At 47.5% G+C, this 24183-nt stretch overlaps 15 protein-coding genes across 15 annotated transcripts; 6 read left to right on the top strand and 9 right to left on the bottom strand.

Annotated features, from left to right (window-relative positions):
* Nucleotides 1-6: 6 nt before the first annotated feature.
* On the bottom strand, nucleotides 7-720 carry RTR1 (Rtr1/RPAP2 family protein phosphatase; the record flags this gene model as incomplete). The annotated part of the gene is made up of 1 exon (XM_076685296.1): nucleotides 7-720. One exon carries the CDS (start codon nucleotides 718-720, stop codon nucleotides 7-9), a length of 714 nt encoding a protein of 237 aa, XP_076540496.1.
* Nucleotides 721-1199: 479 nt separating this feature from the next.
* Nucleotides 1200-2996, top strand: EMP65 (Emp65p; the record flags this gene model as incomplete). The annotated part of the gene is made up of 1 exon (XM_076685295.1): nucleotides 1200-2996. One exon carries the CDS (start codon nucleotides 1200-1202, stop codon nucleotides 2994-2996), a length of 1797 nt encoding a protein of 598 aa, XP_076540495.1.
* A 318-nt stretch (nucleotides 2997-3314) lies between these two features.
* Nucleotides 3315-4823, bottom strand: COX15 (Cox15p; the record flags this gene model as incomplete). The annotated part of the gene is made up of 1 exon (XM_076685294.1): nucleotides 3315-4823. The coding sequence occupies one exon, from the start codon at nucleotides 4821-4823 to the stop codon at nucleotides 3315-3317; it is 1509 nt and encodes a 502-aa protein (XP_076540494.1).
* Nucleotides 4824-5322: 499 nt separating this feature from the next.
* Nucleotides 5323-7092, bottom strand: TRVA0_023S01398 (uncharacterized protein; the record flags this gene model as incomplete). Its single annotated transcript, XM_076685293.1, has 1 exon — nucleotides 5323-7092. One exon carries the CDS (start codon nucleotides 7090-7092, stop codon nucleotides 5323-5325), a length of 1770 nt encoding a protein of 589 aa, XP_076540493.1.
* Nucleotides 7093-7749: 657 nt separating this feature from the next.
* Nucleotides 7750-8162, top strand: LSM2 (Sm-like protein LSM2; the record flags this gene model as incomplete). The annotated part of the gene is made up of 3 exons (XM_076685292.1): nucleotides 7750-7791; nucleotides 7847-8069; nucleotides 8122-8162. 3 exons carry the CDS (start codon nucleotides 7750-7752, stop codon nucleotides 8160-8162), a joined length of 306 nt encoding a protein of 101 aa, XP_076540492.1.
* A 120-nt stretch (nucleotides 8163-8282) lies between these two features.
* On the bottom strand, nucleotides 8283-9467 carry GPI18 (GPI-anchor transamidase GPI18; the record flags this gene model as incomplete). The annotated part of the gene is made up of 1 exon (XM_076685291.1): nucleotides 8283-9467. The coding sequence occupies one exon, from the start codon at nucleotides 9465-9467 to the stop codon at nucleotides 8283-8285; it is 1185 nt and encodes a 394-aa protein (XP_076540491.1).
* A 311-nt stretch (nucleotides 9468-9778) lies between these two features.
* On the bottom strand, nucleotides 9779-10351 carry TRVA0_023S01332 (uncharacterized protein; the record flags this gene model as incomplete). The annotated part of the gene is made up of 1 exon (XM_076685290.1): nucleotides 9779-10351. The coding sequence occupies one exon, from the start codon at nucleotides 10349-10351 to the stop codon at nucleotides 9779-9781; it is 573 nt and encodes a 190-aa protein (XP_076540490.1).
* A 228-nt stretch (nucleotides 10352-10579) lies between these two features.
* CFT2 (cleavage polyadenylation factor subunit CFT2) lies at nucleotides 10580-13039 on the bottom strand (the record flags this gene model as incomplete). The annotated part of the gene is made up of 1 exon (XM_076685289.1): nucleotides 10580-13039. The coding sequence occupies one exon, from the start codon at nucleotides 13037-13039 to the stop codon at nucleotides 10580-10582; it is 2460 nt and encodes an 819-aa protein (XP_076540489.1).
* Nucleotides 13040-13555: 516 nt separating this feature from the next.
* Nucleotides 13556-14911, bottom strand: TGL1 (sterol esterase; the record flags this gene model as incomplete). The annotated part of the gene is made up of 1 exon (XM_076685288.1): nucleotides 13556-14911. The coding sequence occupies one exon, from the start codon at nucleotides 14909-14911 to the stop codon at nucleotides 13556-13558; it is 1356 nt and encodes a 451-aa protein (XP_076540488.1).
* A 507-nt stretch (nucleotides 14912-15418) lies between these two features.
* On the bottom strand, nucleotides 15419-16117 carry TRVA0_023S01266 (uncharacterized protein; the record flags this gene model as incomplete). Its single annotated transcript, XM_076685287.1, has 1 exon — nucleotides 15419-16117. The coding sequence occupies one exon, from the start codon at nucleotides 16115-16117 to the stop codon at nucleotides 15419-15421; it is 699 nt and encodes a 232-aa protein (XP_076540487.1).
* A 601-nt stretch (nucleotides 16118-16718) lies between these two features.
* On the top strand, nucleotides 16719-18389 carry GUP1 (O-acyltransferase; the record flags this gene model as incomplete). Its single annotated transcript, XM_076685286.1, has 1 exon — nucleotides 16719-18389. One exon carries the CDS (start codon nucleotides 16719-16721, stop codon nucleotides 18387-18389), a length of 1671 nt encoding a protein of 556 aa, XP_076540486.1.
* Nucleotides 18390-18707: 318 nt separating this feature from the next.
* Nucleotides 18708-19730, top strand: TRVA0_023S01222 (FAD-dependent oxidoreductase; the record flags this gene model as incomplete). Its single annotated transcript, XM_076685285.1, has 1 exon — nucleotides 18708-19730. One exon carries the CDS (start codon nucleotides 18708-18710, stop codon nucleotides 19728-19730), a length of 1023 nt encoding a protein of 340 aa, XP_076540485.1.
* A 406-nt stretch (nucleotides 19731-20136) lies between these two features.
* TRVA0_023S01200 (uncharacterized protein) lies at nucleotides 20137-21537 on the top strand (the record flags this gene model as incomplete). The annotated part of the gene is made up of 1 exon (XM_076685284.1): nucleotides 20137-21537. The coding sequence occupies one exon, from the start codon at nucleotides 20137-20139 to the stop codon at nucleotides 21535-21537; it is 1401 nt and encodes a 466-aa protein (XP_076540484.1).
* A 115-nt stretch (nucleotides 21538-21652) lies between these two features.
* Nucleotides 21653-23092, bottom strand: FMP25 (Fmp25p; the record flags this gene model as incomplete). Its single annotated transcript, XM_076685283.1, has 1 exon — nucleotides 21653-23092. One exon carries the CDS (start codon nucleotides 23090-23092, stop codon nucleotides 21653-21655), a length of 1440 nt encoding a protein of 479 aa, XP_076540483.1.
* Nucleotides 23093-23338: 246 nt separating this feature from the next.
* Nucleotides 23339-24037, top strand: FMP32 (Fmp32p; the record flags this gene model as incomplete). The annotated part of the gene is made up of 1 exon (XM_076685282.1): nucleotides 23339-24037. One exon carries the CDS (start codon nucleotides 23339-23341, stop codon nucleotides 24035-24037), a length of 699 nt encoding a protein of 232 aa, XP_076540482.1.
* Nucleotides 24038-24183: the final 146 nt, after the last annotated feature.

The following is a 24183-nucleotide window of genomic DNA, read 5'->3' as shown; positions in this document are numbered from 1 at the left end:
TATATTTCACCGCTGAGCCTTGTATCCTTCGATAACGTTGGGATCGTTTGACATTTCTCCATCGTCGTAGGCGTCAATCCGCTCTCCTGACCGTTCGCGAAGAGTGATTGATTTGAGTTCGTTGGTCAGGGCCACAAGCTTAGGATCTGCAGGCTCCCGTGGAGAGTTTGGCTGGTGTTCACCACTCACACTCAGCGCCTTGAAATCCTCTATAATGCTCTTCATCGATCGGTTCTGGGTCTCAGATATGTGCTCCACTTCTTCCAGCAGCACTGTCTGCAATTCGTACTCCATGGATCCATACGGGTAGTAGGTCACGTCTATGCGCGAAAACAGAGGCTGCTCTGAGAGCTGCGCCGAATAGAACTTTGATGACTGGTAGTGCTCTTTCGTGCAGTACTGGGACAGAAACTGCAGAGGCAATGGCATTGCCGTGGGCCTGTAGTTTATCTGATGCGCCTTCTTGACCCCTTTAGGGTCTCTATTGCACAGAGGGTATCCACACAGATGGAGGATGTTCCGCTCGAGGACAATCTCCTCGTAGTCCTCCGGTGTGAGGAATCGAGCTGCAAACTTGAGCATATCGGGGTCGACTCCATCAGTGAGAAGCTCTACCAGGGCCAATTGCACCGCTGATGCTTCTCGCGCCGTAAGCGCGCCAGGACGCTGTAGGGGCTTGATAAACGCACTAAATTTTTCTAATGGCGTTCGACCGTCCATTTTTTGGCGCACTTTCTAGGTTTAAAGTATTACTATCCTACACACACAAAATATGGCTATAACAGAGAGGAGCTCTGGGTATTTTATATCTCCATTGTACCGTACAATCAGTGTACTCCTAGCTTAATAGATTTGGTTGATTGCCTGACCAGATTAGGCGCAACCAATTACGGAGAGCTCACTGGGCCATCTTTTGAGACACGGCGTGACTTGGGTCACGTGAAAAGCCACGCACGGTGCGGCTCAGAGCGGTCCTTTCCCTTTTGGGAAAGGTAGTTGGCAACCTTCAACCCGGAGTGGAGGACCCCCCTGTCAGGTACCTGACATCTGAATATTCCAAAAGACAGGGACTAGGTCGGATAGTAACGATATCAAGGAACAAAGGGGTTGTTAGACGATTTTGCTTGAACGGTTGATTCCACCGAAGTGCTGAATTTATCTGCTGTTTTATAGCTTCCAAAAGTGGGTCTTTAATTGCCATGGATCGCCAGGCAGAGCTCGCGGCAGAAGTACCCTTCCCGGCTCTGCGTAAGAGCCAGTCGACTTCCTCGCTGCGGAAAAGGGCAACGAAGGAAAGAACCCGTTCAACAGATCCCCAGAGCCGCCTCAATGCTGCCGGATTGAGCTCTCCGGCCGTCATTACGAGTAGAGACAAGCTGAGGCACCGGCTGTCGATATCAACCGTTAATCCGTCAGCCAGCCAGTCAGGAGGTAAGAGGTCACTCTCCCTGACACTCTGGCAGTATCTCATGGTCGAGCTTTCGGACAGTTCTGTCGAATCCTCATCCGAAGAGAAAACAGAGCATCTTATTAACGTCATCAAGACACCACTCTATCTGGAGCGCGTAGTCGTTTTTGGGGTTCTTATGTGCCTTGATACGTTTCTGTATACCTTTACGATATTCCCGCTGAGAGTCGCGGGGTCGATTTACCAGCTTTTCACCAGGGGGGGAAGATGCCTCAGTGCTAGCCGTAAAGCCGATCTGCTCAAGGCAGTCATCTTCTCTGCGGCGATATTTGCTGTAATGAAGCTGGATACCAGTAAAATATACCACGGCATTAGGGGACAGGCAGCTATCAAGCTCTATGTCATGTTCAACGTGCTAGAGTTGGCCGATAAATTATGCAGTGCCATTGGCCAGGACATCCTGGAGTGCCTATATTCTACGACGACGCTACAAAGTGCAGCCAAGACGAGTGCTTTCACACTTCTTGCTATTATTTATTGTTTTATCCACTCGTTTGTGCTTTTATACCAGATCATTACGCTTAATGTTGCCGTGAACTCATACAGCAACGCGCTACTAACGCTTCTTCTCAGCAACCAATTCTCGGAGATCAAGTCTTCGGTATTTAAGAAGTGCGAGAGAGAGAACTTGTTCCAAATGACGTGCGCCGATATCACAGAGCGGTTCCAGCTGTTATCAATGCTACTGGTCATAGGCGTCCGAAACGTTGTTGAAGTAAGCAACGCTGGAGTAATTCCAAATTCCTGGGCAGGATGGAACCGGTGGCTTGGGGCGATGTTTGGTCCAGCATTTGTCGTCGTTGGTAGCGAGGTGCTGGTGGATTGGTTGAAGCATGCTTACATTACGAAGTTCAATAACATTCGGCCCCAGATCTACCGCAAATACCTCGACGTGCTGGCTCTAGACTATGTGGAGAGTCCTTTCTCAGACCAAACCATGACGAAGCGAATTGGTCTACCAGTGCTTCCTCTGGCTGCTGTGTTTGTGAGAATGATTTATCAGTCCTATGCTATCTTCGTAGAGCAAAGCAACCTGTTTGCCTCGTCACCGACCCATTTGGCATCCGCAGCTAGCCCATCAGCCCGCTCGGCACTGGAGAAAGTGGACGAGTTTCTACGCCACAGCATCACAACTTCAAACAGCTACATCATTGCGCCTTTCACACTCTCTTCGCTATTGGTTGCCGCGACATGTTTTGCCATTTTAGTTGTCATCAAGTTGATTCTTGGTGTGTCCCTTTTGAAGTATGCTTCTAAGCGATACCGCAAGGTTCTCCGTGCTCGTCGCAAGTTCACGGGCTCTAAAACCAAAGAGGCCGAAAGGTCCAGGGATACGCGGGGAGGCGACTTTATGATGGGGCCAATTAAAGGCTATGGTGTGGTAGAGTTGGATGATAAGACGCGCAGACACCTTTATGATCCTGAGGAGGAAATGACCGAGTGGAAGGAGCCGAAGAACAAAAGCTCTACATATCTTGACTACTGGAACGTCACCAGGTTCAAGATGGTCGGTAAACGAATTTGGTAATTGCATAGAGTAACGAATTTATTGAATAGCTACTGCTTTCCTTCGAGCATATCCAGATAGGTACTGGTAACGGAGTGTATTCGAGGGCCAGCCCTCGAGCTCCCGTGGCTCCGCTTCGCGGAGGTGTCCTCACATAGAATCAATTGTTCCCTGTCGACATATTATCTCCGCTACGCGGAGCCCCAGGGGGGTTTGGGGGGACTGGTCCCCCCATTGCTACTAGTAGACTATGAGATAAGCATGAAGTGGAGAAATATATATTTACAGATACCACTTGGTTCTATATACAGGAAAACATAAAAAGGACAGTTAGCGGGTTTATTTCGGAGCCTTGGTAGCAGCATTCTTGGCCAGAACCTGAACAAGGTGCCTCACAGTAGATCGTGGGAGTCTCATCTTGACGGAGAGGAGCAGCACCCAGGCGAGCAGGGCCATGGCAGTGGCCTGGTGGGTAGCAGCAAGGTGGGTAGGAACAACGTAGATAAGAGTGCTAATACCCAGGGCAGCCTGCAAAGTGACCAAACCCATAGAGTGGGCACCAGTCTTGAAAATGTGTCGCGGCAGAATTGGTCGCAGCTTCAAAGAATACATGTGCATACCAAAGATCGCAGCAAAGGTGGTGCAGGCCATGATTCTGTGCACCAGCTGCACAGTGGTTGGGTTGTCAAGCACGTTGTCGATGTAGAACTTGAGCTGGGACACAGGAGCACTCGAATAAAGAGACGAGAAAAGCTCTGACTTTGGCGGGATAATGCTATCGCCCATGTATGGGAACGAGTTGTAAATCATACCGGCATCAAGACCAGCCACAAACGCGCCAGACATGGCAGTGAGGAATACCAGCACAACAAGACCGTTAGTAATTCGTCGGAATGGCTTCAAAGCCGGGTTGCTCAGTACCTGGTACTCCTGCAGAGCGGCAACCGGGTTCTTGACCCACCGGGCCTCTCTGAGGACCTGGACACCAGTAGCGATCATAGTAGAGAACAGGACAAACGCACAGCCCAAGTGGGTAGCAAGTCGGTAGTGAGAAACTCGAGGATGGGCGCCAGCCTGCTCCAGGAAGTCCTGGTTGAGGCCAGACTTGACCATCCACCATCCGATAAAGCCCTGAAGACCCAACAGACCAGAAATCAGTACGAGTCGGCCCGTGGTATGGGCACTAGTTCGTCTTGCCATGATAAAATAGGCAGCAGGAATCACTACAGCCAAACCAATGAACCGACCCCACAGTCTATGGGCCCACTCCATGTAATAAATAAACTTGTACTCCTCCAAAGTGATGTTCGCATTGAGGATCTTGAATTCCGGAGACTGCTTGTACAATTCAAACTCATTGAGCCAGTCCTCGTGCGACAATGGCGGGATCGAACCAGTGACAGGCTTCCATTCAGTAATACTCAGGCCACTCTCGGTGAGTCGAGTCAGACCACCGAGCACAGTGATACCAAACACCAGTCCAGCGGACCCAACAAGCCAGTATCCCACATATTTGGACGAGTTAATTGGTCGAGCACGTCTCGAAGACCCGGTCTGGGCCTTCTGGGTCTGTGCAGCCTCAGTAAAGGCCTTTGCGGCTTCTCTCATTTCGGCACTCATCTCAGCCGGTCTACGCGCAGAAGTCGAGAATGATCGCGCTGAGCCACCAGCCTTTGGAAGCTGCGGCTTCGCAGCTTTCAATTGCACTCGGCTCAGGATCGACGAGGTCATAATCCGGGCTCCAGTCTTGAGCGAGGGGATCGCCAACCTCGTCGAGCCGCACGACGCAGCGGCTGACGATATCGACAGGTTCCTCAGGAAGAAGAACTGGGATCTGGCCAACGGCATAGTTTACTTGTCGCTGAAGTAAAAGGGAAAGAGTCAAGATCTATTTTGCAAAGCAGCAGCTTGGTTCTTTTTTTGCAAGCTTCGCAGCAGATGGTCAGATTTTTCGCTCAAAAATGGCCTGAAAAATGACATTTTGGTCGCACCCGATTTGTCGAATTTTTCCGCTTATGTCATCTGAGACAATCGGCACGGCCCCTGAAGCATGATTATCCGGAGGGCTTTCACACAAATGTATATTGTACTTAGGGACGGAACAGTATTGCAGACTCAGGCCATTAAAATGCTGGGCGCAAATATAGAGGAATGCATTTTTAGTGATATTGGAGAGTGAATCAAAATGAAAGCCACATGGTTTGGGTGCTGAGACATCTACGCGATGAAATTTCAAGATACGAGATCGCGAGCGAAACGATAGAGATTACGGCGAAATCAAGAACAGCAATAGACAACAATAATAATAACGGGAGGCATGATACTGAACGCAATTACTCCCCTAGCATCAAATGAAGTAGGCCCTGACCAACTCGTTCTCTATAATGTTTGCAGATCGTAACTGCGGGTTAACCTCGTACCAGAACATGTTAGGATTAGACGAATCCCTTCCAATGCAGCCAGTATATTTCCTCAGCAGGGAAAAATTCTCCATGTAGACACCATAGTGTATTCTCGTACCGATTAAGAGCTTCTGAACAGACGGATGGCATAGAAACTTTTGGATTATCTGCAGCTTTGGAGTAGCATCAACCCTTAAATCAGTGTCGATCTCCAATCTGGGTGGGAGATATCTCGATTTCCACAGCGCTGAGAGATACTGGACAGTTGCTCCGCTGGACTGATGCAAAATGCTCTTGTGGTTAGTTATTCGGATTGAGCGCAAAGGTCTGTACTTGTTAATTAGCTCAGTCAGTAAAGCCATCGACAAGCCATTGCAGTACATATGCTGAAGATCTTTAAAAAGGATCAAACCAATAGTGCTAGAACTGCCCAACTGGCCGCATCCCTTTACGGTTAACACGGTCGCATTCCGACATTCTATAGAGAAAAAGCCGCACATTGCTGATATCCCCTTAATAGTAAGAAAATTTACACCTCTTCCGCATATGCTCCCTGGACCCACATGATCGTCGCAAGTCAAAGTCAAATCTTGGATCCCTTTTGATAGTTCTAGGTGGCGAAGTTGGTCGTTGAATAGGCCGTCGAGATTCAGTTCCAGTCGCTTCAAGTTTTGGCATAAGCTTTGTGTACCCAGGAACCATCGAGAAAATATTGAACTGAAGCAAAGTGCAAGTTCTTCTAGATTCGACAAATCCAAAGGCTCACTGAGAATCGTGGTATTCGGCCCATGGTTTTTCGTTAGACTAATCTTCAGGAGCGGATTTGACTTTATAGCAGTCACTTGGCCCAGCACTGCATTTAAGTTGCCTTCAACCAGGTTGTCAAAAGTTATATCCAATTTGAGTCGGTCCATGCTTGTCCCAGCAAACAAACTGAGTACATCCATGGCAAGTCCAATAGATCCATTTTGCCCTGAATCGAGCGCGAACCGAATTTCTAGCATGTCTAGTACGGCATTTGCTGCAATTGCTGAGAGGGTCTCCAAGTAAAGGTTGTATTGGTCAAGATCATAACACCCGTCTTTGACTCCGCTAGTCACTTGGAGATGGAGAATGTTCGAACAGTGTCTGGCGACTACGTCGGCTCCTGCAGAAACTGTCTTTGCGTTTATCACATTGCTGAAGTACGGCCACCCTGCATACCCGGTATATTCTTTAGATAGCTCATCAGCAATGGCATCTACCAGCGCAGCATACTTATCAGGTTCCCGCCAGTAGCTCAATCTTGCCATGACTTTCTCGGCAAGGGGATTGGAAGGAATACTTCGGTCATAATTCTGGATGCACATTCGAGCCTTCTCAGCATTGTGCCACATGTTGAACCGGTTTTCAAACGGAATTGTTCGTACGTTGATACAGAACTCATCCCACCAGCATTGCAAGTCCATATCTTGTTCTATTATGGTCTCAAGATAGTCCAACTCGCCTCTGACAAAGCCGACCAACTCTGCCCTGCCGGAAACTCTTATAACATCTTCAGCGGGTAGGGGTTCACTGTTGATAAAATAGCAGAGCTCTCGCCAGATTAATGATGTGGCCACACGATCAAACTGTTTACATACAGGCCTCACAATCCATAACCAGCTATCTTCACAGTAGCGGCCCTCTGATAAGTATTGGAATATTATTAGCAAAATGTCCGCTGTTAAGTCCATTGTGGTGGAGGAAGCACGGCTGTCTGCATTTTTCAGCCCCCTAAATTCTTCTTGGCAGATCCTCTTATCAATAGAAACAGTTGAAAGAGCTGGAATATGCCGCAATACCGAAACTATTGGCTATATCTTCCTTCGAATGATGAAAAAGTTTCAGCACACGAGGTCTCTGAATTGGTCTCGGCGAGACCGAAATGTTCAGCCGCACATACTCCGAAAGCTGAGGCAGCAAGGGAGTGTATTGACGACCCTCGGCTAAGAACAAAAATTGGGCTTTAAGGGAGACGATAGTTTATTTGATAGTTATAGTAATTATTCACAGAAAATTGAAATTATACAATCTATCAATACCGCGTACCACGTACGGTGGTACCTTGAGATCGCTGCTATTACCGTAGACTTTTCCTCGTTTGTGCATAACTTGTTTACACTTTTGCAATTGTATAACGGTTACATCATAAAATCCAATTTTTGCCGGTTCACATGTATTGTTCTCCAATTATAAAAGCTTCCTACGCACAATTAACCATATTAGCGATGGGGTTGCGCCGCACACTGGGCGGCTCTTAGCCATACCGTTGTCCCAAGCGCGAGCCACACCTCAATATTTTCGAGAGACACTTCGAGCCATTGCGACTAGCCTTCTTCAAACGAGAGACGATGCTCTTCTTTTCGTTCTTCAAGTCCTTAATCGGGCAGGAGGTAAGGTTATCCTGGAAGCTGATTCTATGTTCTAACTAATGGGCGAATTAAAAAGATTACTGTGGAGCTGAAAAATGATATGATCCTTCGAGGAACTCTGCAAACCGTGGACCAGTACTTTAACCTCAAGCTGGCTAATATTACGACTATGAACGATACGCAATATCCGCATTTGAGCGCAGTAAAGAATCTATTCATTCGAGGTTCTGTCGTGCGATATGTGCATCTTCCAGCTAATGCTGTTGACACGGCACTACTAGAGGATGCTACGAGAAGAGGTACGTGAAGCTTCGATCTGAGTGGAATGAGTACTAACTTAATGTAATATAGAAGCTCTAGCATCTTCGGGCAAGGCAATTAGCGGCCACTAGATAGATGAGCCGAGGATTGGATAATTTATTAACTTATTATAAGCGAATAATATGCTGTTGCAGTTTTTCGTACTTTGAACTTCTGAATATTGTAATGTGGTTATATAGCGAGTTGTAATTTTAAGCAGGAGGAAGGAATGCCGCGAACAATACAGCCTGGCTGAGAGTCCATAGGACAAAGTACGTAGCAATGCGCTTTCCAGATTTCACCTGGTTGAGATTAGTACTGGAAATGAGCTCGGCAGTATACCAGTACATCATTGGCAGACAGGTGGCGATACGAGTGATGATCTGGGCGTGATAGACAAAGATAGCAGAAACGAAGATGATGAACTGGACGGTGAGATATGGCCTGATTCGAACCATAGGCTTGGGGTAAGAGTACCAGCATCCGGACTGCCACAGCAGGTAGAGGGTTGGAGCTCCAAACAGGAAATTAGGAATGTTGTTTGGTGTCCAGTATCGTAAGAATCCAACGTTCCAGTAATGTGACTGCACGAAGCCGAAGATCGACGGGATGGTATCATGGCACCATTCTCCACGGGCTGGGCAATATAAAAAATATGGATATGCTTGTAACCCCAGAGAGAACAGTCCAATGATCCCTCCACCTATAATGACCTGGAATGCTTTCCACCAATTGCCCTTCCTCAGCTCGGGGAATAGATCATAAACGAACACAATGCCCCAAAGAATGCCATTACTTCGAACCCCACAGCAAAGGGCAAATGCCAAACCGGAGACGATGTAATTCTTCTTTTCGCGGAAATACATTCCCAGGAATGTCAATAGGGCGAATGCAGCCTCTGAGTAACCAGCAATCAGATACATTCCCGCCGGCGAAATGGTATATAAATACCCAGTGATCAGGGCCAGTTTATTGACGTTTTTGTGCCTTGAGGCGAAAATCATCTTGGTCAGCTTCATCAGCAGTAGAACTGACAAATAATGCGACGTAATTGAGATTATAATGCTCGTCAGGCCATACCAGTACGTCGGCCCAAGAGGGCTATTATTAATCTCAGGAGTCAGGTACTGGATCATAAGCGACCAGAATCGACCAAATGCCCACTCATGCTCGTAAACCAGCCCTCTCTTGGCGACTGACACATAGAACACACTGTCCCAGATAGTCAGTCTCTCTATGCCTTTGGCCAGCACCCTCCAAATCGTCGAGGCGGATGGGTCTAATTCTCCTTTGAACAAGAAGCGCGATGACGTGTCATACTGCCTCGGAACCAGGTATAATGTTGATATCAGCAATAGCTTGTAGCATGCAAATAATTTAGTCACTTTCCAGCTCATCTTTCCATATCCTCTAGCTCCGCTCGTGATTCTACGCGCTTCTCCTTTGGCCTCTCTCTATGTCTACGCGGCGGACCCGGTTCGAACCCTGCAGCACACACTTTAATTTTGAAGCCTCGCGCGGCTCATGCATAAACTGTCTTACAGCTTTCAAGCATGTAAAGCAAAAACTACGGTTGAATTGTAGTCTGTTAAGAGTACAGCAACTCTTCCTTACACATCCAGTGTTATTGCATACTGGCTAATTGCGTCCAACGGAGAGAGAACAGCTTCAAATTGCATGACATTGAATTTTAAATTTTAAAAAGAGATTATTTAAAGAGCGTAGCATATTCCTTCCAGTGTGGGTTCTTACTGAGCATTTCAACGAATCCAAGATCGGTAGCCAAAGCATTGGCCTCGCTATATGCCGAAGAACCAACTCGCTTGGCCTCTGGATCGGCAACATAGGATCGGATCTGGTCAGCGGATGGTGGAGTTCGGTTGCCAAATTTGCTGGATATCACCGCTTCGGCTTTATTAGTATCGAAATCAGTGATATGTGCCTTGTAGTAAGATTTGAATTGCTTGTACTCTGGGCCTTTGGTCCACTGGTTAAATGCCTTATTGCCTTCATCAGCAAAGCTGATCATAACCTGCGAATTGTAACCCTGCGGGAACTGCTGGATAGCCTTGTTAATTAGCGAGCTAAAGGCGGGGTAGTTGACAACCTGGCTGACCATAGCATTAGCCTCAGACGATGCTTGCGCCTCTGGGACACCATCAGAGCGTACAGAAGCAGCGGCCGAAACAGCATTCCGAGTCAGCCAGGGAATGATGAATTCAGCCTGCGCAGAGACGAGAGAGACGTATGCGGAGATAAGAGCAATGATAGACAGGAGCATATTTCACTGAAGTACTTGATGGAATACGACGATACGACCACCGAGGTATTGGACTAGTTTATATAGATTACCTATAATGCTTTACCATTTTAATGCCTTATTCAATTTACCCGTCCAGACGTGCGACGAGTTCTCTTGTTGAACTTTATGAAAGGGGAAATGAATTATCAAATAAATAGGTGATCTAAAATAATAAAAAAGACTAAGTAATTGAGAGTGTTGAACGCCTCAAACGATGGCGAGAAGTTGCCGGACGACATTCTTTGTCTCGTAGAATTCATTGTCAACCCCGCCTTCAATGATCAAACGGCCCTCTTCAAGCTTTCGCACTGCAACCTTGTCATCGCACACCAGAATACCTTCCGCCCCGAACTCAGCTTTGTGTCCTTGAGCAATAAGTTTACGCTTGAGTTCAGCCAACTTAATGTCACCAACAAGTAGGGGGTTCATTCGCGGCGCCGCTGACAACTCCTTAACCGTGCTCAACGGCACTAGAACCGCTTCCTTTGAAGCTTCCCCTTCATCGTCCCCGCCTTCAACAACGGTCTCCGTGTTGGTGTCCCCCTCAGAATCCACGATTGAGCCAGGCGCCTTTGCTTGTTGTTCGGTCTGCTGCATATCAAGCCGTCCAAGCACATGAGCAACCTGATACTCCCCAAGAATTTTCTGCCACTGCAGCAACTTCTCCAGCTCGGGCGAGATCTTGACCGAGAATGCAAAGCTGTTAATACTCGCGTGGATGAGCTCATTTGGAGCAGCGAAGGTTACACTCGAAATGCCATTGTTTAGGCACACTTCCTCGAGATGCTCGGGGGATTTGTTCTTACCAAACTCAACCGTCGCGCAATTTGGAATAACAATGAGTTTCTTGGGCTGAACCGAGGTAATAATCATTTCAAGAGAGGTCGCGTCAGTAAGGCCCTCAAAGTCGACAAAGTCTACGCGGCAGAGAACCTTGATTTCTTCAGTAACGATCTCTTGCTTGACCGGCACGGCATATCCAGACGTAGCATCGAGCTTGTGGGTCTCATCATCCTTGGCGGATTGGCCCCATTTGTGTTTTTCGCCAGTTTTCTTGCCTTTCTTCTTCTTCTGTCCTTTCTGGTTCTGCGAAACAGGCTCAATGGGTTCGTTGGACTCGTTTGCAACAGCAAAGTCCTCCGGTTTGATGACTTCGCCGTAATCATCAATCCTCTTTCGCTTGAGACTGTATGGAAACATTCTATGCTTGCCTTTGAAATTCCGAACATCATAATCGTGCACACCTTCACCGCGAATAAGGCTCTCAATACCCATTTTATCCACCGCTTCAATGGCTTCCTCGTCAGACTCGTCGGATGACATTTCGTCCTGCTCTTTTTCAAGAAGATTCTTGTTCCATTGCTCCATAGCAGCTTGCTTCTCCCGCTCCTCCTTCTCTTTGCGCAATTTCTCGTTGAAATTGAACAATTCCTCGCCTTCCAGTGGCAGTTCCTTGGTGTAGGAAAGGCCTAGCTTCGTAGTGAGGGCCACGCTTCGCATGTCTTCACTCTCGCCACTATTTGGAACCTGCTCTTTCTCCCATGCTTGGTACAACTTCTCAGCTAGCGTATCCTTGCCAGCGTTCTCTGTAAGAATAACCAGAGAGTTCTCCTGCCTACAAATGGAAGCAAAGTACGACCGCGAAAATCCCGTTTCTAGGGCCTCTCCAGCAGCCAGAACAACTTTTGGACCTTCGGCCAGCTCATCGACGCTCGTTACTGTTCTGAGGTGCTTAGTGTCGAATGGACTCTGATTCTTGTCTTGCCACTCGTTGATCATGCCTGCGCTCATCCACTCCAGCATCGAAGAAGCATATGCAAGCATTCGACGACCAACATGTGATAGATATATCAATGGCTCCTTACGTTTGCTCCTAGCCCACTCTGTATCCAGCAAGTGGACAAGCTCGAGCGCTCGAGACCCACTTGAAGTCGGAATCAGCACAGTGCCCCCGTTCGATAGCGTTTCGTTGATATCAGTAATCAAATTCTTCTTTCGAGTCTTCATAGTAACCCCTTCACCGGTTTTGGTGCCGCATATAAGAATGGACGGGCGGCTCAGTGCCTCAGCGACTGTACCTTGTTGCATGAACGCACCATTGAGGAAGCTGTCCCTTGAATGATTCCAGTCCACAGCGTAAACAATGTCCTCGTAGTCCTTTTGGATCTTCCAGATCGTGCCACCCAGAGTGTGTCCCGCATTGTGTGGAGTAATGGTGATCCCTTCAAGCTTGCCCTGTAATTTGAACGATTGGGAATACTTGAGTGCTTCAATCTTGTCAAACGCTGCCTCTACATCCTGGACGCTCAGCTGAGCTGTGCCAATCGGTCCAAGCAGACCTCTGCTTCGATAAGCGTCCAGCGTGATGATTCGCCCCATGTTAACCACTGGCAGGGTTGCGTAGACGGGAATTGTCGCGATTTCAGGGACCACTTTATACAAGTACGCGTAGGCTCCGAGATGCGATATTGTAGCGTGAGTGAGCAGAATAGCGTCGACCGACATGAGCTTGGATTGGACCGCGGAGAGGTCCATGCTCAGGTCTGGGTTCCACCCGACATCGATCAGAAGGTTAATGCTGGGACTTGTGAAAGACAGCAGCGACTGGTAGACCTGTCCTAGGATGTTGTCCTCGTCGGACGGCGCTAAAGCCGTGAAATCGAACATCGCTAGACCTCAACGACCCGAGTTATTTCAGTGTCCGCTCGGGGGTCTTGGGAGAAGTCACTTAAATTTTGTCCTCCGACACGACATACCGGTACTACCAGTACCAATGGTATCATTGTATGAGTTTGAAAAATACAACGGAAAATCTCTAGATTTAGTTCTTCGTTGCTGATTTATATTTGTTCTTTTTTATATTTATTGACTGGTTACAAACTCTTTGTGGAAGAATCGTTAACCCCACCCGAATCTGGTGATCAGAGTAAGCCTTCACTGTAGTATCAGTGTGTTTACTGCTAGTAGAGCTATTCAGACTCAATTCCAGCATACGAGGTTAAATAGATTTTTGACTGAATAAATTCAATTGCTTGGTTGATTTCATGAATCCGAGGTATTTACTTGACTCAAAATAATAGGACACCCATAAAACGGGGATTGCCTTTACCTCCGGCGGAGGTAAGAATTGCCTGGGGTAGTAAATATATATTAATATGGCTGTTAATGGGGACTCATCAAAGGCTACTCATTCTTTAGGCGCTCCTTGGTCACACCATCCACCCTCTCAAGGGCAGAGAGAACATACGGGAACACCAGTGCATCAACTCGGTCGCCCCAAATGATGTCCAAATGCTCATGGTAAGGAATCCCTACATGAGCCGTACCCGCTGGAAGTTCATGGAGCATGACATTAATGTCTACTAGCGAGTCCGTTTTCCCATAGACAAGTACAATAGGACTCATAATATTCTGCGTAGGGAAAGGCGCCACTTTATAAAAGTTCTTGTCCTCAATGAATATGCTCTGAACATCATCATCAAACATGTGGAACCGTCCATTGCGGATAATCTGGAACCAGTGAACGACACTTTTGACACTGGTATACGAGTACAGATGCGCATAGGCGGCCGTCTTTTGGGCATTCGAAATATTTCGGCCAGTCCAGCCAAACAAGAACCGCAACGAAAGGTCAATGACCCTCACAAACACAGGAGGATACATGATACTCTGCCAGAATGTCGTTGACTTGAGAATTGCCTTCTTGCCAAACACAAGGTAAATCAGCTGCGGCGTCGCCTTCATGAGCGAATCAACAACCTGGTTGGCGAGACCGGGCGGAGCCATTGCTGGAGCCAATGCAATAAACAGCTTTACTTTACTATTCAACTTTGGATGGATCGATAAGGCAGCAAACGCTTGGGCACTCCCTTGAGAGAACCCAATATAAGACAAGCTCCGCTTATCAGCGCAGTCGAGAATGTACTCAATTGTATCCGGAATGTCATAGAGAGCAAAATCGTCCATACTGAAATTCCAAAATTCCTTGTCGGACGGCTGCCTGCTGACATGTTTCTTCGAGTACTTATTTCCCCGGTTGTTACCGAGCCAAACATCGTACCCCAGATCCGCCAGCACAAACGGAAGGCATTTCTGCGGCTCTACATTGACTATCCACACCTCGCTGTTCATAAGAAGCCCATGGTGTAGATATACCACCGGTCGCTTCTTCCGTTGTGTCAGCTCCGACCGCCAGTTGGACCCTCTCGGCCCGCCTATACGGTGAATACCGAGCAGGTAACCATCCTGGGTCTTAACAATGTGCTCTTCAGCTTCGTAGCCAAACAAGGCACAGAGCTCTATAAACCCCGGAGATGAGGCGATAGCCTTAGCGATGGTAGTATGGGGGTCATTCGGCTCTGGCGGCGAAGAGAACCTTCTAAATAGTCTCTTGACGACCCGGTCAAACAAGCGAATTACTGGTCCGGGAAGCAGGGTGGTCACAAAGAGTACTACGCTCTCAAAAACGACCAGAAAAAGGGAGAAGATCAAAACTGGCCATTCCAAAGCCCTTAGACGACTTAATACCGGTACATACATCGCTTCATCGGTTTTATGTGTAGGTCGGCAACTTTGAATCACCGATAAGCTGAGTGATACCCCCCCCTCCGATCACTCTGGGGGGCTACATTGCCCAATATATAGAAGGACTAAACTGGGCGGGTTCACATCGCGGTCGTTTAAGCCTTTATATTTTAATAAAGCCAATGGACTTTTTTATGTTTTTCTTTGAAGGGCCCTTCAATCGTTTCATTTATGATATGCAAGTGCAAGAAAAGGGAGAGCCTCTACGAATAAATTGCACTCTTTTGCACAATATCCATGAGTTTATTTTTGCTACAATTATGGAATTGATGGTTTATCTTTACTTCAGATTATAACACAGTACTCCGTTGATACCAGGTCTGGTGTACCATGTATTTAAGGCTACAGTGATACTGTTAGTGCAAGGCCCTAGCACTCTACTAGTATATACAATGGAAATTCGTCAATGTATTGCCAAATCATAATGCTTGTCTATGTACAGTAATATATATAAAAAAGTCGTTAGAAAATGCCCAGGAACTTCTTCTTTTTAGAATCAGGCTGCTGGTGCTGCAGCTCGCGCTCGGCAATGTCAACTGCCCGAAGAATTGCCTCTTCCCGTTCCTGCCTAATCCGCTCAGCCTCAATAAGATGGTTTCGCATTGGTCGCTGCATAGTATGCTCATCTTCTGGCCGCGGTGCCATGTATCGGTTCTCATCAGGAGCCGTCGAGTGCGTCTTGGCGACCTTGTTGAACCCTCGCTGCTTGCCTTCCAGATCCTCCTTCTGCTGCTCGGACAGATTACCAAACAGCGATTCACGGATCCCCAGCTGCCACCGGTATGGCAAAGAGAAAACGTGATCATAACCGTCGTTCCATCGGTAGAAGAACACGCCAAAGAAAATGAGAGCTGTGCCCAAGAACATAGACGAAAACTTCACACCTTTTTCAAACGGATTTCTCTTGGTTCGGACAAGGATTTTGTACTGGCCCGGGTACTTTTCACTTAATGGACGAGGCGTATACTGCATTCGCTTGAGAGTGTCCTTCACGACTCGGTAGTTGGACGGCTCCTTCGGCGAGATACTCCAAGATCTCGGCGTACCAGGGGCATTATATTCAGATGGGTACCCTTCCGGCGGACGCAGATCCGTGGGATCGTACGGATTATACGGCGCCTTTGGAGGTTTCCATCCCGGAGGATTAGGTCTTCTCTCCATCTTTTATTAATCTTCAAATAGCTCGAGGAGAGGCCCAAATGCTAAAATTTCAATATTCTCCATCTTGGCCGTTCAGCCGCAGTTGGGAGGATTCATTCCATTTCCTCAACAAAAGGTTGTATTTGATTAAATTTTGCTAAATTATCTGTTAACTGTCAGGTAGTACTGGGGGGGGGGGGGGCCAAGGCAATGATAATCTACAGTATTCGAGTCGGGATACTGTAATTGAGCTTATAACTGCTGATTTTCATGCATGATCGATTTATTTTGACCCAATTCCCTCTCCATTCTGTGATCATGCGGCTTGTCCGGCTGACCTCCCTCGATCGATACCATTCATTGAAAAGAACACTATATAGAATTCTTTTAGCTACCTGAACAGATATTATTACTAGCCGATGGAACTACAATGTCTCTGTATAAAAAAATATGCCTTTTACTTAGTCTATTTACTGCCCTACTTTCTTTCCCCTTTCGAATTAGCTCATATTTCGTCGTAATGTGCCGGGCATGTGTAAGGCTGTGTGAACACGCCGACCCCTAAATCACCACGTCAAAAAAATACTACCCAGGGGTAAGCACGCGACTGCAACGAGACAGGATGTCGAAACTGGTGTCGCTGCTTTCCGTAGAGGTCCTGGATACGCGACTTGGTCCTGCGGAAGATGAAAAGAAACGCCAAGCCATTATAAACAGCGCCGGGAAGCCCAGATGGAAGACCAAAGAGTTCTACTTCTATGGGGTAATCTTCGCCCTGGCAGTGCCAATGATGTTCAAGGCTGCAATTGATGCAAGCTCACAAGACAATGCAAACTACGACAAGTACAAGCACCTGCTCTCTGACGGATGGATGTTCGGGCGGAAGGTTGATAACTCTGACGACCAGTACTCCGGAGTGAGGAATAATCTGCCATATCTCGCATGTGCGATCCTCGGTGAGGTCATTTTGAAACGGGTGTATTTCATGCTTGGCGGCAAAGATCGAAGAAATATAGATCTTGCCTTCTCTGTGATCTTTCTGATCGTGCTCTACGGGATCAATGTGTCCAAGATCTTGACACTCATATCTGTAAACTACGCCATCTCTTCCTTGCCCCGTAAAAGTGGTATCGCCTTGACCTGGATCTTTGGTGTGGGCATTTTGTTTGCCAATGAGCTGTGCCTGGGATACCCGTTCAGGTATATCCCGCAATTGGCATTCCTCGACAAATACTCGGGGATCTTTTCTCGATGGGACGTCAATTTCAACTTCACCATGCTGAGAATGGTCAGCTTTAACGTTGATTATTTCAAGGCAAGAGATAACGGGCTTACGACCACCGAAAAGGAAAAGGCTGCAAACAGTTCTCCAGCAACAATGTCAGAGCGAGAACGAATCGAAACATTCCTTCCTCTGGAGGAGTACAACTTTAAAAATTATCTGGTTTATGCGTTATATGGTCCATTATACATTGCTGGCCCAATTCTGACCTTTAATGACTTTACCAGGCAAATTCAGGCCCCTCTACCGTCCATTAATACCCGGCGTATCACACTTTATGCGGTACGATTCCTGTTCTGCTTGTTGACCATGGAATTCCTGCTTCATTTCACGTACGTTGTCGCAATTTCCAAGACTAGAGCGTGGGACGGCGACTCTCCATTCCAGATTAGCATGATCGCGCTATTCAACCTGAACGTCATCTGGCTTAAGCTGCTTATTCCATGGAGACTATTTAGGCTGTGGGCTCTGCTAGATGGAATTGACCCTCCTGAAAACATGGTCCGATGCGTCAATAACAACTATTCGGCCCTGTCCTTCTGGCGATCATGGCATAGAAGCTACAACCGTTGGACTCTGCGATACATTTACATCCCGCTCGGTGGCACGAATCGCCCAATTCTCAATTCCCTCATTGTTTTCAGCTTTGTGGCCATCTGGCATGATATCCAGCTACACCTATTGTTCTGGGGGTGGTTGGTGGTGCTATTCATTCTCCCCGAGGTTGCAGCGACGATGGCCTTCCCGGCTAAGAAGTGGGCTGCCCGTAAAATATATCGCCATTTGTGTGCCATTGGTGCGGTGGCTAACATTTGGATGATGATGATTGCAAACCTCATCGGCTTCTGCGTTCAGCTCGATGGAATGAAGCAGATGCTCGACGATATGTTCAACACTGCTGAGGGCCTGAAATACGTCATTGTTTCAACTGCATGTCTATTTGTTGGCGCCCAGGCAATGTTCGAGTTTAGAGAGCGGGAGAAACGAAAAGGAATCAACTTGCGATGTTGATTGACAATTGTACCTATAGTCTTTAATTTATTTAGTTGCATGCGACCTAGGGAGAGAACGATTGACGTTTGGCCCATCTTGTCTGGCTGGTTCATCCGTTGCGCAATTGAAGCGCTTTTACTGTCAATTGAACAATCTTAATTCCCTCGTCTTTGTAAAAAATTACTAGATCCCAAATAGGAGCAAGTCAATGCCTCCAGATATTACCTACTGGTGCAATAAGCACTTCTGCTTGGATGGCGGTATTTAATATGCAGCATTTACCGTAATATGCAAAGGGGGTCTCGGACTTCGACCTGGACAATCACCACCACAACCATGACCGTAGTTGTAGTCGGCGGAGGCGTTATTGGACTAACCTGTGCGCTCAGACTCTTTGAAAGCGGATACAAGGATGTCGCTCTGATAGCCGAACTCCTTCCAACTGATTTAAAGCCAGAATACACCTCGGCTTGGGCCGGGGCCCACTTTCGCCCGTTCCCGACTGATAACCAAGATGAAGTGCGCTTTACCAGGGACACTTACGCGTATATGAAGCAGCTTGCTGCGGACGGGCCCGAGTCATCCGTGAAAATTGTTGAGGGCATGGATGTCGTCGAGAAGCCCTCCAAAGGATATCGGGAATTGGATGAGAGTTATAAAAAGGGCCTCGACCACTTTGAAGTTCTCACCAACACGGAAAATCTCTTCAAGGCAAGGTACAAGACCTGGGTACTGGATCCCAATGTCTATCTGCCGTATATTTTTAGAAAGCTGCAGGAGAAGGGGCTTAGAGTTGTTCGGCGAAAGCTTGAGAGTCTCAGAGAGGTAGGCGACGTGATTTCAGGGGTAACTGCGGTTGTCAACGCCAGTGGGACGGGGCTGCAGGTTGATGGCGGCTTTGACACCAACTGTTTCCCGATCCGAGGCCAGACTCTTTTGATCCGCACTCAGAAGAGCGAATATGCTAAACGAACTATTACCGTTCAGGGAGCGGATGGTCTATGGACCTTCAACATCCCGCGGCCGAATGGTGAGATGATTGTGGGCGGCACGAAGCAGATCGGTACTACCTACTCGGGTGTCAGGGATGAGGACACTGCAGCTATTCTGAGTCGAGCAAGGCAAATGTTCCCGGGCCTCTGCGGCGAGAATGCATTGGACTTAAAGAGGGTCAATGTCGGGTTCCGTCCGGCGAGACGAGGGGGCCCAAGAGTGTCTAGAGAGAATATGAATGTCCAAGGCAGAAGCATAGTAATAATCCATGCGTATGGATTTGGCGGTAGCGGATACGAAATGTCATATGGAGCAGCACTCAAGGCTGTAGTGCTACTGCAATCAGCTACCGCCTCGAGGATGTAGAACCAGTCCGGGGATATACTAGAGATATATGCAGGCCTTTTACCTGCATAATGCAAGCTTAACTTTGCAATCAGATTCATATACCTTTGCCTTTATATGACTGGATTATCTTTAGGCTCGTTTCCACGACGCTCGGGCAATGATGAGATCTGGGATGTCCTTTTTTTTTATAATATGGGCATTATGAAGAGCCAAATCCCGTAAGTTGATTTGCTCCCTGCATCTCAATTGCACATTTGATCTGTAAATGTCATCGACGTCGATTCATTGCGTATTTATACCTGCAAAGAGATACAGTGACGCAGCTGGGCTGAGTAATGCTGGTGCCTCTCTTTCCCTTTCTGACTGCGGGCATTATGAATTGTAACTGAATATGTCATCCCCCCCTTAATTTACGCTGCCCCAGATGAGAGGTATATTATCTGCGGATTCTGCTGACCATTTTGTGGAGGCCACTTCGAAGATGATTAGCTCTCGTCAGTCGTCAACAAATAAAGAGGGCATAAGGAAGAAGGACAGCATTCTGAGTCAATGTCCCTGTATTCGAAAAATTCGTCGATGCAAGACGGCTAGATCTGTCTTCAACAAAGTCCACCAGTGCCTCGATGCTTCGACAAATTGCATTCTTCGATTGGCTGGACGGGATAAGAAAGCGAAGCCCGCCAAACAATACCCCAGCTGGATTACCAACTCGACATACAAAAGAACAAGCACCGACAAGCTCACCGAAAAAATCGATGAGGCGATTGCGGCGATTGCCCAAGAGTCTAACGGCCTTGCAGAAGACCGCCGCGATTGGCATAAGATGTCGGTAATATATTGCCGATCATCTTTATCTCGTCCCCTGGCAGTCGTCATCAATTCCCTCCCGGATGAGTCTGAACAGCACACTTTTGGCTACACTGAACTATTTACTAATAAAAACAAGGTGGTTCAGTCTCTGAGAGAAGCTGAAGATTTCATCCTTTACAATAAGGACTCAATCACCCAGTTGTTCATTGTCATCTGCAATGAGCTTTCTGAAGAACTGCGGCCGAGTAAGCGGTTCCTAGACGCTGTCTGGTCTGAGATGCCTCGTCTCAAGGAGCTTGATATTAAATACACCACTGGCGTGAACTACAACATCTTCGAAGGGGCAGAAATCCCACCGAACCGGCCGTACCAGGTCCGTCTATGGCTGGAAAGTAAGCTCCTTGACGATGAGAGCCACCCCTGTAGGGTTTTGAGGGCTTTGAAGGAGACAAATGTCTTTTCCAATCTTATGATATTCATAACAGCTGATGATTTCCGCCTGCAGGGGCTTGATGTATTTGAGAACTATTGGAATAGCATTTCGGCTTTCAGGGTAGGTTCCATAGCCATGGAGAGCTTCCCCACCATCGAAACTGTACTAGAAAAGAGCACAAAGCTGCTCAACTTTGGTATCAATTTCCTTGATGCCCCGGAGGAGGAATTCATTGAACTTTCGCTCCCGCCTACTCTGAAGTGGTTCACACTCGGAAGCTGGAATCTAAGCGGCAGCGAAAAGAGCCGTATCATCATCCACGGTAATCCGCAATTATATACCGCTGCATTTGGTGAATTCCCATCAAATATCTCGTTTCCGCAGCGGCCCTGGCTCACGCAGCTGACTGTGGGCGCCACTTTTAGGGAGAAGGAAGTTCTCGATATCCCGGACTACCTACGCAAGAACTTTACATCAGCGAGATCTGTTAGTGCGGATTATTCGGCGGAGGCGAGACTGCGTATTCTGGCCATAACCGAGTCTGCGCTGAGGAATGGCGAGAGTCCAATTCTTTTCCTCTAATCTATTTATATTTCTAGACCTAATAACTAATATAGTAATACACCATTGACTATCAAGGACTGTACAAATTAATCATGTTCAAAGTAAAATATTTTTTTGATAAATAATAAAAAGGCTAAGCGGAAGTGTAGTAGACGGCTGAGATGTTGTCCCCAGCATAGATCTTTTGGGACGCCTTGACAGAACGCTTCTTACCAGAAGGGTCTTGGTAGTTGAAAGTATGGTGCTTCTTCAGCTGCATCCGGAGACCTTGCTTGAGGTCATCGTCCTTGCCCCGTTCAACATCCAATGGAAGAATGTTCTCAGGGGTGGACAGATTGTTTCGCTTGCCAGTTCCAAGTTGAGAAAACTCGTTGCCACCCCATGCTAGCACGTCCTGGCCATACGAGTCCTCAGTAATGCTGTTTGCTCCAGCGAAGCTGTGGGTGGCTCCAATAGAGAAGTCATCAACATCGATTTGAACCATTCGTCGCTGGGCCTCGGAGTATTCAAGGAGATTAGAGAAATATTTCATGAGACTAGGTCGTGGTTGTGCGTGGATGAACTGACCAGTACCCAATTGACCAGTAAGGCCATTTCCGAGCGCGTAATATTCCCGGACCTTCTCGCGGTTCTTATGCGATTCTACGGTGAAGTAGGACAAGTTCGCCCCGGCGGCAATTGCAACAACCTTCGGATCAGAGTAAGCGTCGTTAGAGAAGAGCTGTTCAATGCTCCTAATGGTGGTGGGGACACCGACCTGGGCAGTACGGTAAGTGAACGAGATGCCAAGCTGGCCGTAAACGTTATCGCCAAATGCATGGGCCTTACCATCTTCAGTCCGGAGAAGAGTATGGTTATCGCCTGCGGCAATCTGTTCAACCTTAGCTCCAAGTTTATTCACCAGAACCACTTCGTGGAGCTTCCCTGGCTTAGGCGGGGCGTCGAACTGCGAGTAAGAAGCAATTCCAAACTGGCCTTTGGATTCCGCGGGTCCTTGTGCGCCAGTTGAGCCGGTCCAGACCCGGCCTTTACTGGTTAGTACCGCCAGATGGCCCCGCCCAGCCGTGAACTCCTTAATACTTTCAAAATACCCCAATTGAGGCAGCTCAAGCTTGGTCAATTGAGTCTCGCCATAGCCATTCCAAGATACAATCTCCCTCTGGGAGCTCAACAAAGCATAGACGTATCCATTGGAAATTACTACCCTTTCAATCTTCTTAGCTCCAGCGACCTTTGCGGGCTTGGGATCAGCCTCAGTCCACTGGACAACTTCACCATTCTGAAGAACAGCCACAGCAATTCCCTCGCGGATAGCAATATCCTTAATAAGAAGCCCATCAAAGTACTCTATCCGAGTAGGGGACCTTATCACGGGATCAACATTCTTCGGATCAATTAGCCTCGGGTTGCCCCACAGATACAAGCCGGGGACATTCTCATCATAACGATTTCTCGGCACGACTGGTTGTGGTCTCTTTTCGGCCAGAATTGGCGAGTTTGGGTACAATGCCTTTGCGGCTGAGTACGTAGAAGCTGCCGCTATGGCAGTACACAGTACCTTGGCTCGATACATGGCGCAATTACCAGATCAATTGGCAGCAATCAATTAGAGGCCAATCGCAGGGAGTGTATTTTTGATCTTCAACGCGGTGCCGGTGACTGGACTTTTATCGCAAACTCCCAACGACCTCGCGCACCCCACATCACCAAAAAAGGGATTTAACCGCCGTCCTTCCCCCTTTTGCTTAAGCATCTCATCTCTTCTCCCTCCTCCACATACCATCGGCTATTCTCTACGGTTTTTGTTGTTTTTTTCAGCATGACAATGATAATACCATTCAATGCTGTTTTTTCTAAGCGTAGCATTGGTTCAATTAGGTTAGGTGTTGAATTGAGTACCGTACATCGGAGACTCATCCACCAATCACGTGCTCTGAACCTTGCAAATGGCGCGAAAGGCGGCGGCAGTATTGGCGGGCTGTACCACTTTGATACCCGCAAGTTTGCATTGCAATTAGAGCGACAGGGGTTCACACAGACCCAAGCTGAGTCTGTCCTGAAGGCTTTGACTACTGTTTTGGACGACAGCGTAGATAATTTATCGCGGAATCTAGTGTCGAAGGAAGACTATTCGCGGCGAACTTACCAGCAAAAGGTTGATTTCACCAAACTCAAGTCGGAATTGCTGACAATGGACAAGACCGAAGGCACTAGAGTCATGAATGAGCACGATCGGCTCACTACCGACCTGGATAAGCTGCGTCAGAAGTTCAAGGAGGAGATTTCAAAGTCCAAAGCCAGCGTGCGGCTGGATCTCAATCTGGAAAAAGGCCGGATTCGTGAAGAATCGGCGGTCCACGAGCGTAAAATCAAAGAGGTAGAAACGCGGATAGACCAGGAGCTTGCCAATTTCAAGACAATGATCGAAGGCACAAAGCTCCAGGTCATGCAATGGCTCATTGGTGTCTGCACCGGTACCTTTGCCGTTGTTCTTGCATACATCCGATTGATGAGTTGATCATTATATCTTCGACATGCGGCCTGAGTAAATGTTCCCACAGCTTATGTGGTATTGCAGTAGCCTTGCGATAATAAGGCTCCTGTATTCAGTGTTGACGGTTCTACAAAACTAACAAATATTGCATTGTTGATCAATAACTCAAT

The sequence above is a fragment of the Trichomonascus vanleenenianus genome (genome assembly GCF_965637985.1).
Source record: "Trichomonascus vanleenenianus strain CLIB 3782 genome assembly, contig: TRVA0_023S, whole genome shotgun sequence".
NCBI lineage: Eukaryota > Fungi > Ascomycota > Dipodascomycetes > Dipodascales > Trichomonascaceae > Blastobotrys > Blastobotrys vanleenenianus.
This window is presented reverse-complemented; position numbering and strand designations above follow the sequence as displayed.